Here is a 16,389-nt window from a genome sequence, read left to right on the forward strand (position 1 = left end):
TGGGATGATGCAAGGTATAAGCCTTGATTCCCTTTTCTCTGCGTAGGTCTCCATCTTCTCTGTGTCATCCTGTCTGTTTCCATGTCCCTCAGTCCCTTTCTCTTCATTGTTTCTGTGTTGCTAAAGATGTCATTGATAAAAGCATAAAGCCTTAAATCTTTCTTTCATTGGAGTCTGTACTTCACTAGTTCTATCTATCTCTGATGGCACTGGTTTACACCTGGTATTAATGTTCTTCCAGTTATTGTTCCATTAGCATTAAGCCCTGTCTCAACCACTTGTCTTCGTCTCGTTCCTTTAGTCTAACCACCTGTCTAGTGCTTTTGTGTGTGTGCAAGAGGAACCGCAATCATGAACTCTCAAATTTAGGGTGAAATGGGGTTTCCTAAAATTTATAGATCGTCCCTTTGACAGGAATATTCCCTTCTCAACAGGCGGGTGGAGCTGTAATCAATACATCTGATCAGTATTCAGCTGATATATCTGCTGATCAGAATTCCAGACACAGCCTTCAGGGTTAACACCCCACCTCTCAGACACATATACATAAATTCACACACACACATACCCACACACACACACACACTCCCTCGAGCCAATCACTTATATTGATCAGCACCTCTGATGTGATCTCCAGCTGATCAGATGCTACCTGCTGTGAACTAGGGATCAATGTCTGATAAACGACACTAAAAACACTCATTTATCACTCTGCAGATGAACGGATATCATTTTTCTCTCAATTTCTCTCCTATTGACTCAGAGATGGCTCCCAGGCATGACCAATCAATCAGAGATATGTTCTGTAGTTGAGAAGAATGAAGGCCAGGAGGGGAGGTATAGAAGAAGTCATTGATATCATATTCAGATATAATAGGATGATAAACATGCAGTGGAAGTCTTACTTACAAGAGTAAAACATTGATCAAAGGAGTAAAAGTTGTCAGAGCCCTCACTGTGAAAACTACAGCAGTTTTTTTTTTTTCATCAAGGTACTTTCATCTACGCCAGCCCTGTACAGTGGCGGCGGCAGAGTATTTTTTTTTTTTGGCTAAATTACAGCGACTATGGGTTAGATGATTGCACTCGCCTTTTTTCACACGCAAAATTACATCGAGGGCAACAGACGTGGATGGTCATTACTACTACTGAGTTTAGACGATACTGTTCATGCTGTCTCAACTCATTCATGTTGAGGCACACCCTTCCACTGAATGCTGCGCGGCGACAGCATTTAAAACAAGATCCGTAGTGCTGGACACCAACAGTAAACAATGTGTCTGAGAGTTTCACATTTGGCAGCCTAATTGTTTGTATGAGTGATTATAACTTACAATAAATATCAATGACGCTAGCTAGCAAGCTAATTTATCCAAATGTGTGTCCGTTCTATTTACGAAAATGATGTCATCACTTTAATAGCAGCATTTGGTCTGTGCCCGTTGATAACGCCGCTTGAAGATCGAACATGAGAGTTTCCCTTCGCACTGTAACTTGACTGACTGATTGATTTGCAAATTGGTCTGGCGATGCCAGGCTGAAGTGGATGCAATGGGCTGGCTAATTCTGCTTGGTAATTTTCTTGGCTGTTCCATGGTGGGGCTAAGGTGGGGCTAACAATTCTTGAGCCATACCCTGTCGCCGCCACTCGCCAGGCATTAAATAGCCTGGAGAGGTTTATGTGTTTGGTTGTACGCGTGCATGCGTGTGTGTCTGTGTATGTGTCCGTGGATAATCTCACAAATTACTGTATCTATCAGCATAAAAAAAATTTTGTGCACAGTTATGACTGGCTGTATGATGAAGAACCTCTCGTAGTTGAGGTGATTAAAACCCTTCGAAAAACGATTGTTTTCACTATCGCCAGTCCCTCTCCTGTCTCACTTGATCGACCAAAGCTGCTCTCTGTCACTGCCCGCTGAGTCAACCATACGCATGTGCGACTCACATCCACAGTTGAGAAAGCTCAGGCAGCAATAGTGTCAAAACTAAAACATTATCTATATGTAAGGTATGCGTCTTGAAATTAAACGAGAAGTCAATTGTATTTTGCAAGTCAGCAAATCATTCACTGCTGGAACGGTGGATGAACCAAAAATAATTCACTTCGCCGCCACGCAGATGTGCCATAGTCTCCTTTGTTAAAACTCCACCATAAAAATACAATTTCAAGGGGCGTCTGGGTAGCGTAGTGCTCTATTCCGTTGCCTACCAACACAGGGATCGCCGTTTCAAATCCTTGTGTTACCTCCGGCTTGGTTGGGCAACTCTACAGACACATTTGGCCGTGTCTGCAGGTGGGAAGCCGAATGTGGGTGTGTGTCCTGGTCGCTGCACTAGTTCCTCCAGATCGGTCGGGGCGCCTGTTCGGGGGGGGGTACACCCGCCAGTCCAACGTGTCAGTGTCATGGTTTGCCTCGCTTCCCACGCGCTACATCCTCCTGGCAAAACTCTTCACTGTCAGGTGAAAAGAAGCGGCTGGCGACTCCACGTATCGAAAGAGGCATGTGGTAGTCTGCAGCCCTCTTCTCGGATCGGCAGAGGGGGTTGAGCAGCGACCAGTGTAGCAGGCCAGATTAACCCCCCAACCAAACTATACCCATCTAGTCCAGATTATACGCCCCCCCCGCCCCCCCCTCCGGGTTACAGAGTGCGCTATTTCAAAATTCTGAACAGTTGAAGTAATTTTGCTCTTCTCATGCAGTAATTTCAGCAAGCATGGTGAGTAAACATCGCTCTCTCTCCATCACTTTTCGATCAAACTATGTTAATGCATACAAATGTCCTTCAGATTGGTAGATCAAGGTTAGGAAGGTTCTTAGTGAACATATAGGTGTTTAAAAGTAAGTTCTTGCTGTCATTTCTGATGTTTTTAAGCTAAAATATGTATTAGCTTAGTTAAAAGGGCTAAAAACAGTTGCTAGTTAGCCAAAAGCTAATAGGCTAGGAAGGTGATAGAGATTTAAAAGTTATATATATGTAGCACACCTCTGCTTGATCATGCACATCAATACTTGTGGAACTCCACCACTAGGTGGCACTACAGTGAATACTTTAATTTTTTGCATGCACAGGGCGTGTGTGATGCGTCAGTGCAGTAGTTAGTGCATGCTGCATGCTGTTTCTGCTTGCTACTTTCTGCTTTCAGCTACTGCCGCTGGCTAGCCCTCCTTGCGGGGGTGAAAAGAGGAGCCGAGTGCATAAGTCTCCCCTGCAGTGCCTCCTCGTGGCCACACACGGTAACTGGGTACCTTGCGGTCCGTGGCTAATCTGTAGGGGATCTCGGAGCTACAGTGGTCCCCAGAGGTCTAATGCGCAGGCCCACGTGAAGTGGACATGCCCTGGCATTGACCAACCACTGTCCCGCTGCCTTGTGGGTAAGTCTAGGATGACAAAGGCTAGGGGAGCACACCCTGAGAGAAAAGCAACGTGCATGTCAGCACACGATAAGCGGTCCTCCGACAGACTGAAGCTCTGGCAGCCTCCTGCAGCTGTGGAAGAGTGCTGGTCATCTTGGGTTCTCCTTGCCACCGGATCCCACCCTCTCACAGTGAAGAAGTGCTGCTGGGACATGCGCACCCCCAGCGGCACTCTAAATAATCTCTTTGTCCAGGTATTCACCTCTGCCTCGGTGAGACCAGTAACCGGAATATGGATCAAAGTCTGGCAGCGATGGGGTTTCTGGTGACGGGAGCAGGTATGAATGCACTGGAAGCTCCTAATCAGACCCCTGCACGCCAGTGGCACAGGGCTATTCATGGTCGCCAGCAGCTGGGTTTGAGTGGCAGCTGCTCTCGGCAGATCCGTGTGACTGAGCAGCCCTACTTAGGAGCCACACTGCTCACCCCAACTGTGGAGGGGCCTAGAAAAGGTGGCCTAAACATTGCCCACTCAAAACATCATGAATAGGCTACCGCACCTATCCGGACATTCCACTCTGGGTCGAATTAAACAAAAGAAAATAATCCCTTTTAAACTGGCAAGATGGAACGTAAGAATTCTGCTGGACTTTAACGCTGAAAGACCTCAGCAAAGGACTGCACTCACTGCAGCGGAACTCAACCACTACACTGTTGACATTGCTGCACCCAGCGAAATCAGGTTCCTGGATGAAGGCTCCCTGAAGGAGGACACCTACACCTTCTGGAAGGGATACCCTACAGGAGGACAACATCAGCATGGTGTGGGACTTGCAATAATTAACAGCCTCCTACCAAGACTCACTGAAACACCGATTGGCATAAGTGAAAGGCTCATGTCACTTAGGAGCTCTCTGGCCAAGAAACGCTATGCCACCCTCCTAGGTGCCTATGCACCAACTCTACCATCAGAGGATGAGGTAAAGGACTGCTTCTATCAGTCACTAGATGAGGCTCTCTGTTGTATACCCAAGGAGGACAAGATCTTTTTGTCGGGCGATTTCAATGCCAGAGTGGGAAAAGATAAGACAACAAGGTGTGGAGTGGTGTCATTGGTGGGCATGGCATTGGGAAAGTCGATGCTAACGGTCTACAGCTGCTAAGCCTCTGTGCTGAGCATGGCTTGACCGTCACAAACACCCTCTTTCAAATAAAAAATAAGCACAAAACCTCCTGGATGCATCCACGCTCCAAAAATTGGCACCTGTTGGACTACATCATTGTGAGACGCACTGATATAAAAGATGTCTCACTCTCTCGTGCAATGAGAGGTGCTGAGTGCTGGACAGATCACCGGCTCATCATGACCAGGCTCCAGGTGAAGGTACGCCCTGCTGTTCGTCTTCAGAGGTCAGGAAAGAAGAGGCTTAACTGTACCCAGCTAGAAAGGGCTGAGGTCCAGAACAATTTCCGCCTCTCTCTGGCTGAAAACCTGGAAGACATTGAGCTTCTCTTGAGAACAGATGATTCCATTGATAGCAAATGGTCTTCCGTGAGCTCCAGCCTCTATGAGGCAACATCCCAATCCATCGGTTACAAGAGCAAAAAGCACCAGGACTGGTTCAATGACAACACAGGCACAATAACTACCATACTCAAAGGCATGCACAAAGCACAGAGTGATGTCCTCAACAATCCTACATCAGCTGCACTCCTGCAATAATGGCAAGCATCCAGGAGAGGTGCAGTCAAAATTGCATGCCCTGCAGAACGAGTGGTGGATATGGAAGGCAAATGAAATACAATCACATGCTGATAGAAACGATATGCACAACTTTTATGATGCAGTGAAAACTATCTATGGCCCAAGAAACTGCTCTGTCTCCCCCCTGAAGTCTGATGACGGTACCACCCTCATAAAGGATCAGAAACTCATCCCAAAATGATGGGCAGAACATTTTGAGCCCCTTTTGAACCAGCCCTCCCCAACAGATCCCTGTCTTGGATGAATTACCTGTCCGCCCCACCATCCAAGACCTTGACCTTCCACCAACCTTTGAAGAGGTTCATTGTGCAGTTAGGTTCCTCAAAAATAACAAGACCCCTGACCCTGACAGTATCCCTGCAGAGATTTTTAAACAGGGAGGTTACCTCTGCACCCGTGCACTTTTCCTGTTCATCTCACACATATGGAAGAACGAAACTGTCCCTCAGCAGTGGAGGGATGCTAACATCATCTCCATATATAAAAAGCAAAAGAGACAAGTCCCTCTGTGGCAACAGCCATGGCATTTCACTACAGGCTGTTGCTGGAAAAGTCCTGGCCAAAGTCATGTTACGCAGGCTGGTAAAAAACATCTCAGAGGAGCTGTTGCCTGAGTCAAAGTGTGGGTTCAGGAAGAATAGGAGTACTGTGGACATGGTGTTCACAGCATGGCAACTCCAGGAGAACTGTAGGGAGCAACACCAGGACCTCTTCATAGCCTTCATCGACCTGTCAAAGGCTTTCGACACAGTCAACAGGGACATCCTATGGAGCATCCTCCTGAAGTTTGGCTGCCCACGAAAGTTTGTCAACATCCTTCAACAATTTCATGTGGGGATGATGGCACGTGTGACCATTGGAGGCCAGGAATCCGAGCCTTTCAGGGTGTGCACCGGGGTACATCAAGGGTGCATCCTTGCTCCAGTTCTTTTTAATATCTTCCTCCTGCGTGTGACATTGCTGCTCCACGAGGAAATCAGGAAGAACAGTAGGGTTACTGTGGACTTCAGACTAGAGGAAACCTATTTAACATCCATAGGCTCCAAGCAGTCACAAAAATGACATCCGCTACAGTACGCAGATGAATGTGCAGTTGTGGCCTACACATTTGAGGTACTACAAGCTACCCTTGCAGCTGCTACAAGGGTGTATAGTAGGCTGGGTCTCTCTATAAATGTGGCAAAGACTGAAGTAGTATGCCAGTGGGCATCTACTCCTCCGTCGTATTCACCAACTTTCACCATCTCCAACAAACCACTCGCAACATTGGAATCCTTCAAATACCTGGGCAGCTTCCTCTCTGATGACTGCAGCATCGACAGGGAGATACAAACCCAGATTAAACAAGCATCATCCTCTTTTGGCAAACTTAGGAGAAGGGTTTTTCAAAACAAAGACCTCAACCTCCACACCAACATATCTGTCTACTTGGCAGTTGTCATCACGACAGTTTGTCACTCTACAGCTGTGAGGCGTGGACCCTGTACAGCCACCACCTCAGGCTGCTTGAGGCCTTCCACATCAGATGCCTACAATGCATCCTGAGGATAACCTGGCGTGACCGAGTGCCCCATACTGAAATACTCCACAAGACCAACTGCATCAGCATGGAGGCTACCATCACCCAGCACCAACTTCACTGGCTCGGTCACGTCATCAGGATGCCGAAGGAGTGCTTACCACGTAAAGTGCTGTATGGCCAGCTACATCTTGGCCACTGCTTGGCAGGGAGCCAGAAAAACGATACAAAGACCAACTGAAGATCATCATAAAAAAGTGTGGCCTAAGTCTGCGGTGGTGTAGCGGTCTAAGCATCCGCTTTGTGTCGATGCAGTTGCCCACTGGGGACTGGGGTTCGCGCCCCAGTCTCGTCAGATCCGACTATGGCCGGACTTGATGAAGCAGCAATCATTGGCAACGCTGTCTTCGGGAGGGGGGCGGAGTCGGCTTGTGTTCGTCACGTGAATGCATTTGTGTGTGTGTCGGAAAAAACAGTGGTTCGGCCTGGAGTCGCCTTGTCACGAAAGTGGGGAGGCGGTCTCCTTCGAGACTGCCGGCCGGAGAGATGCAGTTGGCGAATGCATGCAGTACGAGGGTGGGTGTTTGAATTAAAATAGGGATCGATTGGCTACTAAATTGGGAGAAAAAAGGGAAAAATCAGAAATAAATTTATAGAAAAAGTGCGGCCTGAACCCGACCCAGCTGGAGGACACTGATGCCCAACGCTCCATCTGGCGGCAGCTCTGTCAACAAGGGATGCAATAGCCCGAGAAGGACCAGGGTGATCGACGGACCAGCAGACGTCTAAAGCGACATGAAGCCAGTACCACAACTACACCCCCAGTCAGTGATCTCATCTGTTCTGTCTGTTGCAAACAGTGTGGCTCGCAGATTGGGCTTCACAGCCATAAGAAGACTCACAAATAACAGAGGCAGGATTGTCACCATCAGACGGGATGGACAACCTTAAGCAAGCAAACTTTAATTTTATATTTCTGATAACTATAGGTAGGAATGGCCATGTCACAATTTGCCTCAGTAACTGTTATACATGTAATTACATAATTACAATGATAAAATATGTTTTTGTAGGAATAACAAACAGAAGGAAGAAAATAAAGAAGGAAGGAAGGAAAAGGGGAAGTGTGAAGTTTTGGGTGCCTACGTGTGTATTATTCAATTTTATTCTTTTTTTCTTTTTTTCAAACAAAAATCCATCATGGATGATGACCTGTAAAACCAGATTTTGAACTTCTACACCAGCTCTGCCCGAAAGTATCATCAGGAAACAGTGCATCCAGAAAGTATTCACACTCCTTCACTTTCCCAACATTTTGTCATGTTGCAGCCTTATTCCAAAATGGATTAAATCCCTTTTTTTCTCATCAATCTACACACAATACCCCATAATGACAAAGCGAAAAAGGTTTTGTAGAAATCTTTCCAAATTTATTAGAAATAAAAAACTGAAATATTGCATGTACATAAGTATTCACACCCTTTACTCAGTACTTGGTTGAGGCACCCTTGGCAGCGATTACAGCCTCAAGTCTTCTTGGGTATGAAGCTACAAGCTTGGCACACCTATATTTGGAGTATTTCTCCCATTCTTCTCTGCAGATCCTCTCGAGCTCTGTAAGGTTAGATGGGGAGCGTCGTCGCACAGCTATTTTCAGATCTTTCCAGAGATGTTCAATGGGGTTCAAGTCTGGGCTCTGGCTGTGCCACTCAAGGACATTCACAGACTTGACCCGAAGCCACTCCTTCGTTGTCTTGGCTGTGTTCTTAGGGTCGTTGTCGTGTTGAAAGGTAAACCTTCGCCCCAGTCTGAGGTCCTGAGCACTCTGGAGCAGGTTTTCATCAAGGATCTCTCTGTACTTTGCTCCATTCATCTTTCCCTCGATCCTGACTAGTCCCCCAGTTCCTGCTGCTGAAAAACATCCCCACAGCATGATGCTGCCACCACCAAGCTTCCCTGTAGGGATGGTATTAGCAAGGTGATGAGAGGTGCCTGGTTTCCTCCAGATGTGACGTTTGGCATACAGGCCAAAGAGTTCAAGCTTGGTTTCATCAGATGAGAGAATCTTGTTTCTCATGGTCTGCAAGTCCTTTAGGTGCTTTCTGGCAAACTCCAAGCGGGCTGTCATGTGCCTTTTACTGAGCAGAGGCTTCCGTCTGGCCACTCTACCATAAAGGCCTGATTGGTGGAGTGCTGCAGAGATGGTTGTCCTTCTGGAAGGTTCTCCCATCTCCACAGAGGAACGCTGGAGCTCTGTCAGAGTGACCATCGGGTCTTGGTCACCTCCCTGACCAAGGCCCTTCTCCCCCGATTGCTCAGTTTGGCTGGGCAGCCAGCTCTAGGAAGAGTCCTGGTCGATCCAAACTTCTTCCATTTACGAAGGATGGAGACCACTGTGCTCTTTGGAACCTTCAAAGCTGGAAAAAAAATTGTGTACCCTTCCCCAGATCTGTGCCTCGATACAATCCTGTCTCGGAGGTCCACAGACAATTCCTTTGACTTCATGGCTTGGTTTCTGCTCTGACATGCAATGTCAACAGTGGGACCTTATATAGACAGGTGTGTGCCTTTCCAAATCATGTCCAATCGATTGAATTTACTACAGGTGGACTCCAATCAAGATGTAGAAACATCTCAAAGATGATCAGTAGAAACAGGATGAACCTGAGCTCAATTCTGAGTGTCATAGCAAAGGGTGTGAATACTTACTATGTAGATGCAATATTACAGTTTTTTATTTTTAATAAATTTGCAAAAATGTCTACAAAACTTTTTTCACTTTGTCATTATGGCGTATTGTGTGTAGATTGATGAGAATAAAAAGGAATTTAATCCATTTTGGGATAAGGCTGTAACATAACAAAATGTGGGGAAGGTGAAGGGGTGTGAATACTTTCCGGATGCACTGTATATATGACCTGGATCCTGCCAAGCGTATGAATGCAAAGTCTCAGTTTCATTAAACAGTGAAGTAATTTCGTGCTGACGGAGGAACCCTCTTCCATGGAGATAAGGAAAGTCTTGTCAAAACCTGTGTGCCCAACATTCTGAAGGCCTGTCATGACAATCCAGCTACAGGAGGGCACTTTGGCAGAGATAAAACCTTCAGTAAAATATCTCAGCAATATTACTGGAGCGGCATGAAGAGTGATGTACAAGAATACATGAAGACATGTCCGAAGTGTTTTGTCACTAATCACAAAGTCGGCAAAGAAGCTCCGTCACTCAACCCCATACCTGTACCTGCCAAGATCTGGAGTCTGGTTGGGATTGACATTCTTGGCCCTCCTCAAGAAACTATAAATGGTAACAAGTATATCGTCGCCATAACTGACCATTTCTCCAAGTGGTCTGAAGCCGCAGCTATCCCAGACAAGAACACAAAGTCAGCGACAGAGTTCGTTTACTCTGTTGTATGTCGACTAGACTGCATGGACACCCTTATCAGTGACCAGGGTCGTGAATTCGTAAACAAAGAAACTGACTTGCTTATGGACTGTTTCCAGACAGATCACCGCATAGCCTCTGCAACCAAATGGACAAAGGGAACGTGACAGTAGGACACTCAAGGCTGCATTGAGTAAGATCGTCATCAAACAAGCCAATGATTGGGATTAGTACATTCTAGGCACTTTGTTTGCTTATCATACATCTATCCATGCCTCAACAAAGTGCACGCCCTTCAAAGTGATGTATGGCTGCACTGCCAAGCTGCCCATCGACCTGAAGTCTGCTGACGAGAGTGATGAAGCACCACTTCCAGACTCAGCCACCCCTGATGTTCTGCAGACACTTCACATCATTCATAAAAAGTTCTGTTCCACAGTCTCCAGCAACATCTCAAGTACACAGTCTCGCCAGAAGGAGAATTATGATCGTCGCCATGAAAGTAACAAAGAGATTATTATGGGGTCCATAGTCTACATCAAAAACAGTTGACATAGAGTATTTGCAGGGTACAAACAAGAAACTGCATGTACCCGGTCCAAACATAGGTTACAATGGCAACAGCATAAGAGAACAAAGGGGCTCTGGCAGCCTTTATTGAATAGTATGATTCACTAATATAGCCTTTTTATTTTATTTTATTATTTATTTTTATTTTATAGCCTCAATTTTATTCAAGATTCATCACAGTTCCAGATGGTTGGCACTAGCTGTTGTATGATAGTTTATAAGGTTGTGTCATCAGCGCGTGAAATAAAATCAAAATTGAATAATGTAACCTTGATTATTTTGTGTATCGGAGTGTGGGGGTAATCTGGTTTAGAAGGGTATGAAATAGCCTAGTCTAAATAATACCCCGGGTATAAACTGGAAAAGCCCAGAATATACCCAGGGTATAAAACAGGCTAGCCCACTTTAACCCGGGTGTAGTCTGGCCAGGGGGTATATCTTGGGCTGTTAGACTGGGACGGCTCGGAAGAGTGGGGTAATTGGCTGAATACAATTGGGGAGGAAAGGGGGGGGAGATCAATAAAAAAATTACAATTTCAATAGTAGGCTTAATTACAGTCACAGCTGGAAATCATCTCAATTGCTACAATGAAATATTTCCCATGGTTGAGCTATGTTTTCTTAGCATTGTTTTATGAATGAAAGTCAATCAGTGGAGCAGCCATTCGCCTTCATGAAAACCGCGATGGTTAAACACATCTCAGGTCTCTTAATAATGGCTTTGAAATTATGATAGCCTGATCTCTGTCATTTCATGTCAGACTTGGTCGCTTTTGTGCAAGGGTCTGCCTAGGAGGCTGCACATCCACAGACTGACATGCAAAACATTTTTATTAGGTAGATTTTTTAGCTTGAGTGCTGCATATTAATTTTTTTTTCATATTTCCTGTTCAACTGACTTTGGTGCTACGCAAAAATCTTATAATGGCAGAAAAAAACAGTTTTTTCTGTCCATGTGCATGTGTATTTCCCTTCTCGTGGTAGGCAAAAAAGGGATGGTTTGTCGCCAAGTTCGGACACCATAGAATAATAATAATAATTTTATGTATATAGCACTTTTCTAAAACAATGTTACAAAGGGCTTTGCAAAAAAAAAAAAATGGACAAGGCACAAAAAAAAGAGCAAGAACAATTAGGTAAGAGTGAAAATAAGAACAGTATGAATAAAAACAAATATCAAACATTTGTAAAAGGTTTCATAAAAAGAAAAGTTTTAAGACGAGATTTAAAAGACACTAGAGACTTGGTTTGTCATAGTTCAACAGGAAGAGCGTTCCATAGTGTTGGGCTCGAAAAACAAAAGCCTGATTACACTTTGTAATAAACCAGGACCTGGGAATAACTAGCAGGGCTCCATCTGCAGATCTTAATGGTCAAGGGGGCATATACTAAGTCAATAAATCACAAATGTATGAAGGACCAAGATCATTTAAAGATCATTTAAAGCCTTAAAAGTGAGCAGTAAAATTTTAAAATCAATTCGAAATATAACAGGGAGCCAGTGTAGGGAGGCAAGCACAGGACTAATATGGTCATGCCTCCTTGTCCCAGTAATGAGCCAAGCAGCAGCGTTTTGTATCAACTGCATACGATGGAGAAAGCTCTTGCTGAAACCAGAATAAGGTGCATTACATTAGTCAAGCCGAGAATAGATAAAAGCATGTACAACATTTTACAGATCAGCAATTGATAAAAATGACCTAATTTTGGAGATTAGATTGAGCTGGAGAAAGAATGACTGAACAACTTATTTGATTTGATTATCAAAACTGAGGTGAGCATCAAATAGTACCCCAAGATTCCCAGCAGCCTGCTTAAGACTATCTGACAGACCACCAAGATTAGTAACAAAAGGGCTGATAGAATTTTTGGGACCGAACAGAATAACCTCAGACTTATCATCATTAAATTTGAGAAAATTTACGGACATCCAGGATTTAATGTCAGCAAGGCAAGTTGTGAGATTCGCTAGGGCGCTAGGAACTGTGGGTTTAGTGGCATGTATAACTGAATATCGTCAGCATAAAAATGGTAGAGCACATTGTAATTTTGAATGACCTGGTCAAGGGGCAGCATGTATACAGAAAAGAGAAGGGGGCCAAGAACTGAGCCTCGAGGAACACCACAACTCAACTAAGCCACCGAGGAGGTAGAGTTACCCAGAACAACAGAAAAAGTTCTGTTGGTGAGGTAAGAGCGTACGTAATAAGCTAAGAGCTGAGCCCTTGATGGCAACCCAAGTCTCTAAGCGTAACGGGATGTTGTTGTGGTCGATCGTGTCAAAGACAGCACTTAAGTCTAAAAGAACTAAAATCAAGCAGTCACCTCTGTCTACAGTCAGCAGTAGGTCATTAGTGACCTTAACTAGAGCTGTCTCGGTACTATGAAGTGCTCTAAAACCAGACTGGAAACTATTAAAAACAGTATTAGTGTTCATAAAAGAAATCAACTGAGAAGAAATTACTCTCTCCAGAACCTTAGATAGAAAAGATAATTTGGAGATTGGTCTGTAGTTACTTCGGGACAGGGGATCTAAATTAGGCTTCTTCAGCAATGGGTGAACAATGGCATGCTTAAAACTGCCTGGAAAAGAACGAGAGGCCAAAGAATTATTAAGAATTTGCAGAATAATGGGGCTGGTAGTTGAAAATACCTTCTTGAGCAGCTTAGTGGGAATGATGTCTAGGATGCAGTAGGAGGAGTTCATATTGGAGACTGTACTATCCAACACTGACATTGTAACTAGTTGAAGGGGAGATACCTATGCCTGGCAGAGATCTGCACTCTACTGAGTGCACTCCAGTTTTTTGTTTTGTTTTGGGGGTTTTTTGTGCGTGTGCAGAAAAAAATGTTCTAGGGTCAGGGTCACTGTACTCTATTTCATGCAGTCTAACAGTAAAAGTCATTTTACAAATGGTGCCCCTTTTGAACTGTTTAAAGTGATCTTAGTAGTTCCAACACACATTTCAAAATGTTGATTTTCAAAGAGGAATAACAATTTTTACCATTGGAGCTGAGTCCAACCCACATGGTGCTGTCCTCACTAATATCATAGAGTCTTGAGGTCAAAAGCTGTGTGTCAAATGGTGTCCCATCTTCTTCTAGCCCATCCAGGAATAGGCTGACATGCCTGTCATGGACCTGTGGGCCAATGAGAATAAGACCTTAATCTGTGCTGAACAATTAAAATTCATTTTGTCAGCTAATTGAAATTCAATGTAACCAAGTTGCCCAATCACAATTAACTGCATGCCAATACATCACTTGTAAATCACCACCCCTATAAGAGTTTATAAATTGTAATAGGGTGGCAAATGCGCCTCAATTCCCCATGTTTTAAAGTGTCTAGAGGGAAACTTCCCAATAAAAATATCATTCAAGAAAAATAAGTGGTTTATTTTGTCTTTAGAGCTGTCACATTACATAAACATAAACATTACATTATTAAACATTCCACTCATGTTTTCAAAAAGCCAAAATGTAATTCACTCAATAAAATACGTTTTAACTGTTTCAGCGGCAGCATCATTTGATAATAACATATACAAACACACACCCAAAGCCACCACATCAAGTAAAGAGCCCTGGGGACAGTTGGCAAAGCCCAGGCACCCTGTTACTGTGATAACATGTGGAGCAGGCTATATCGTGCATGAATCCAAAAATCTTTCAAAATGTACATCTATGTATCTTTGTACGTTTACAACACATGTACCTGTGTGTGTGTGTAGTATACATAGGGTTAATCTTCCAACTCATTTCCCCAGCAGCAGAAAGAGCCCCGGGCTAAACCACTACAGCCACAAATTAGCTTTCTGTTTGACCAAAAAAAAAAAAAAAAACCCTCTCTTCAGTCCTCTCCTCATTCGCTGCATGAATATTAAAAACTTTACGGCAGGCAACGCTGTCAAAGCAGACACAGCTCCCGTTTCACATCAAACCAGGGCAGAAAGATACTTCTACAAAAGGGGCTCTCCTCCCCAAAAAAAACTTCAATGTGCTCTGTCCCATTCCCTCTCTCTCCCTTTACCCCCTCTCCAAATCCAGACTGTTGGGTGGCTGATAAAAAAAATTAAAAAAAAGCCCAGATATGCCAGACAGCCCCGTCTCTCTTATGTGTTTCACTTTTTCTTTCTCCCCTTCTCCTGTCTTTCTCCTTTGATGTAATCCTCCTGCTCTGGAACTAAGTTTATATTCCTCTCCTTCGTCTGTTTGTGCTCTCTTTGCACCATTTCCTCCCATCTTTTTTTTCCACTTTGTCATTTTTAGTCTTTCCTCTTCCCTCTGCTTCCTTCCTTTCCTCCTTTCTCCCACTTGTTTTTATTGCCCTGTCTCTCCTGCTTTTTTGCCAGATCTTTAGTGGAGCTGAAAAGGTGTGAAGAGGAAAATAAGTCCAACTCAAAAAACGCCTTTGGGGGATGAAGGCAGGTCCAGACAAGTGTCTGCTGCTCTAAGGATAGTTAAGACATCCAGACACACTTTCATGATGGCTGATTGAAGGTTAGAGGGAGAGAGGGAGAGAGAGAGAGGGAGAGAGAGATACAAGGAAAGAGAAAAAATAGATAGACGTGGGAGAGAAAGTCTGAGAGAGAGCTAAAAGAAGAGGAGGCGGTTGTCAGGCCTGATGTAAATGAATCCTGAAGTGCTTCATCCTCTTTAGCCGCCACGCGCCCCTTTGAAATGCAGCCAACTCCCCTTTGTTAGCTTTCACAAACACTTTCCCTCCTCTCTCTCTTCCCGTCTATCCATCTTTTTTGCCTCTCCTCAACCCCGCCTTTTTTTCTTTTTTTCTTGCCAGAGTAACTTCAGAACTCCCTGACGTGTGGCAAAAGGAGAGAGAGTGAGAGGATTTTTTTTTTTTTGATGGCAATAACTTGTCTTATTTGGAATGTGTCCACTAGGTCCAAAGTAAAGGAGAGAATGTATTTATACCACCTGTCCTCTCCTTTCTTAATATAGAATAAAGTATGCACCATTTGCTGAAAGCTTTTAACCAAGGGGCCTCAGAGCATCAAGGTGTCCCTTTTTAGCATGTGGCCTTTGTTGCAATTGATACCCTTGGCTTTTCAAAACTAACTCAAGTGTAAGTTTCATGCTCAACTCACTGACCTACAGGAATATTCTTTCTCACACACACACACACATCATTATCATCATCATCATTGGCGGTCACTCGAAGCGGGTATGATGGTCCTCTCTGTTGGACTGTCTATTTGTGGGTCTTGAGATGGCTGTAGAGGCCGAGCCGTGATCCACGGCAAGGGGAAAGTGGTGGTGGTTGGTGGTGGTGTTTGAGCCTTTTTCTCTCTCCTTGCGGTGCTGTCGCTATTTCTCTGCAGCACAGTGGAATTCCATTTCATGACGTGCAGCTCGCTCCTGCACAGATTTATTCCAGGAGCGCCTATCCAGTGCATTGTCTTTATGCATGCTCAATAATCCAGGTAAGAAAATCAAAGAAAATTGAATGAGTTAATCTGGATACACCGCTTACTGACAGAAATGTTTCATCACTCATCTGAGTCTTCAGTCTAAACTGACTGCAGGTATCCCCACCCTTATAAACAATATAGTTGCTTAACGACCAAAACCAACGATCAGTTTCATATGCAAATAGGCATGACCATTAACTAGAGTTTCAATGGCCATGTGTACTATTGACAGGGGATTTGGGAATGTTTGCAATCTCAGCATTGTAAGATGGCAACAGATGTACAGGTCCTGGTTAAAGCAAGGTTATCCTAACTGGGCATTTGTCAAAGCCAGGAAGATGCCCAAACAGTGCACCAGCC

The 16,389-nt window shown here is 44.4% G+C and overlaps 1 protein-coding gene across 1 annotated transcript in view; it reads right to left on the reverse strand.

Annotated features, from left to right (window-relative positions):
• ush2a (Usher syndrome 2A (autosomal recessive, mild)) overlaps positions 1-16,389 on the reverse strand; it is a 577,949-nt gene that overhangs the window by 494,151 nt on the left and 67,409 nt on the right. Inside the window, 1 exon segment of the mRNA XM_056279331.1 lies at positions 13,606-13,741. Within this exon segment, the coding sequence (XP_056135306.1) occupies positions 13,606-13,741 (136 nt within the window).

This window comes from Lampris incognitus, chromosome 4 (genome assembly GCF_029633865.1).
Source record: "Lampris incognitus isolate fLamInc1 chromosome 4, fLamInc1.hap2, whole genome shotgun sequence".
NCBI classification, from domain to species: Eukaryota; Metazoa; Chordata; class Actinopteri; order Lampriformes; family Lampridae; genus Lampris; species Lampris incognitus.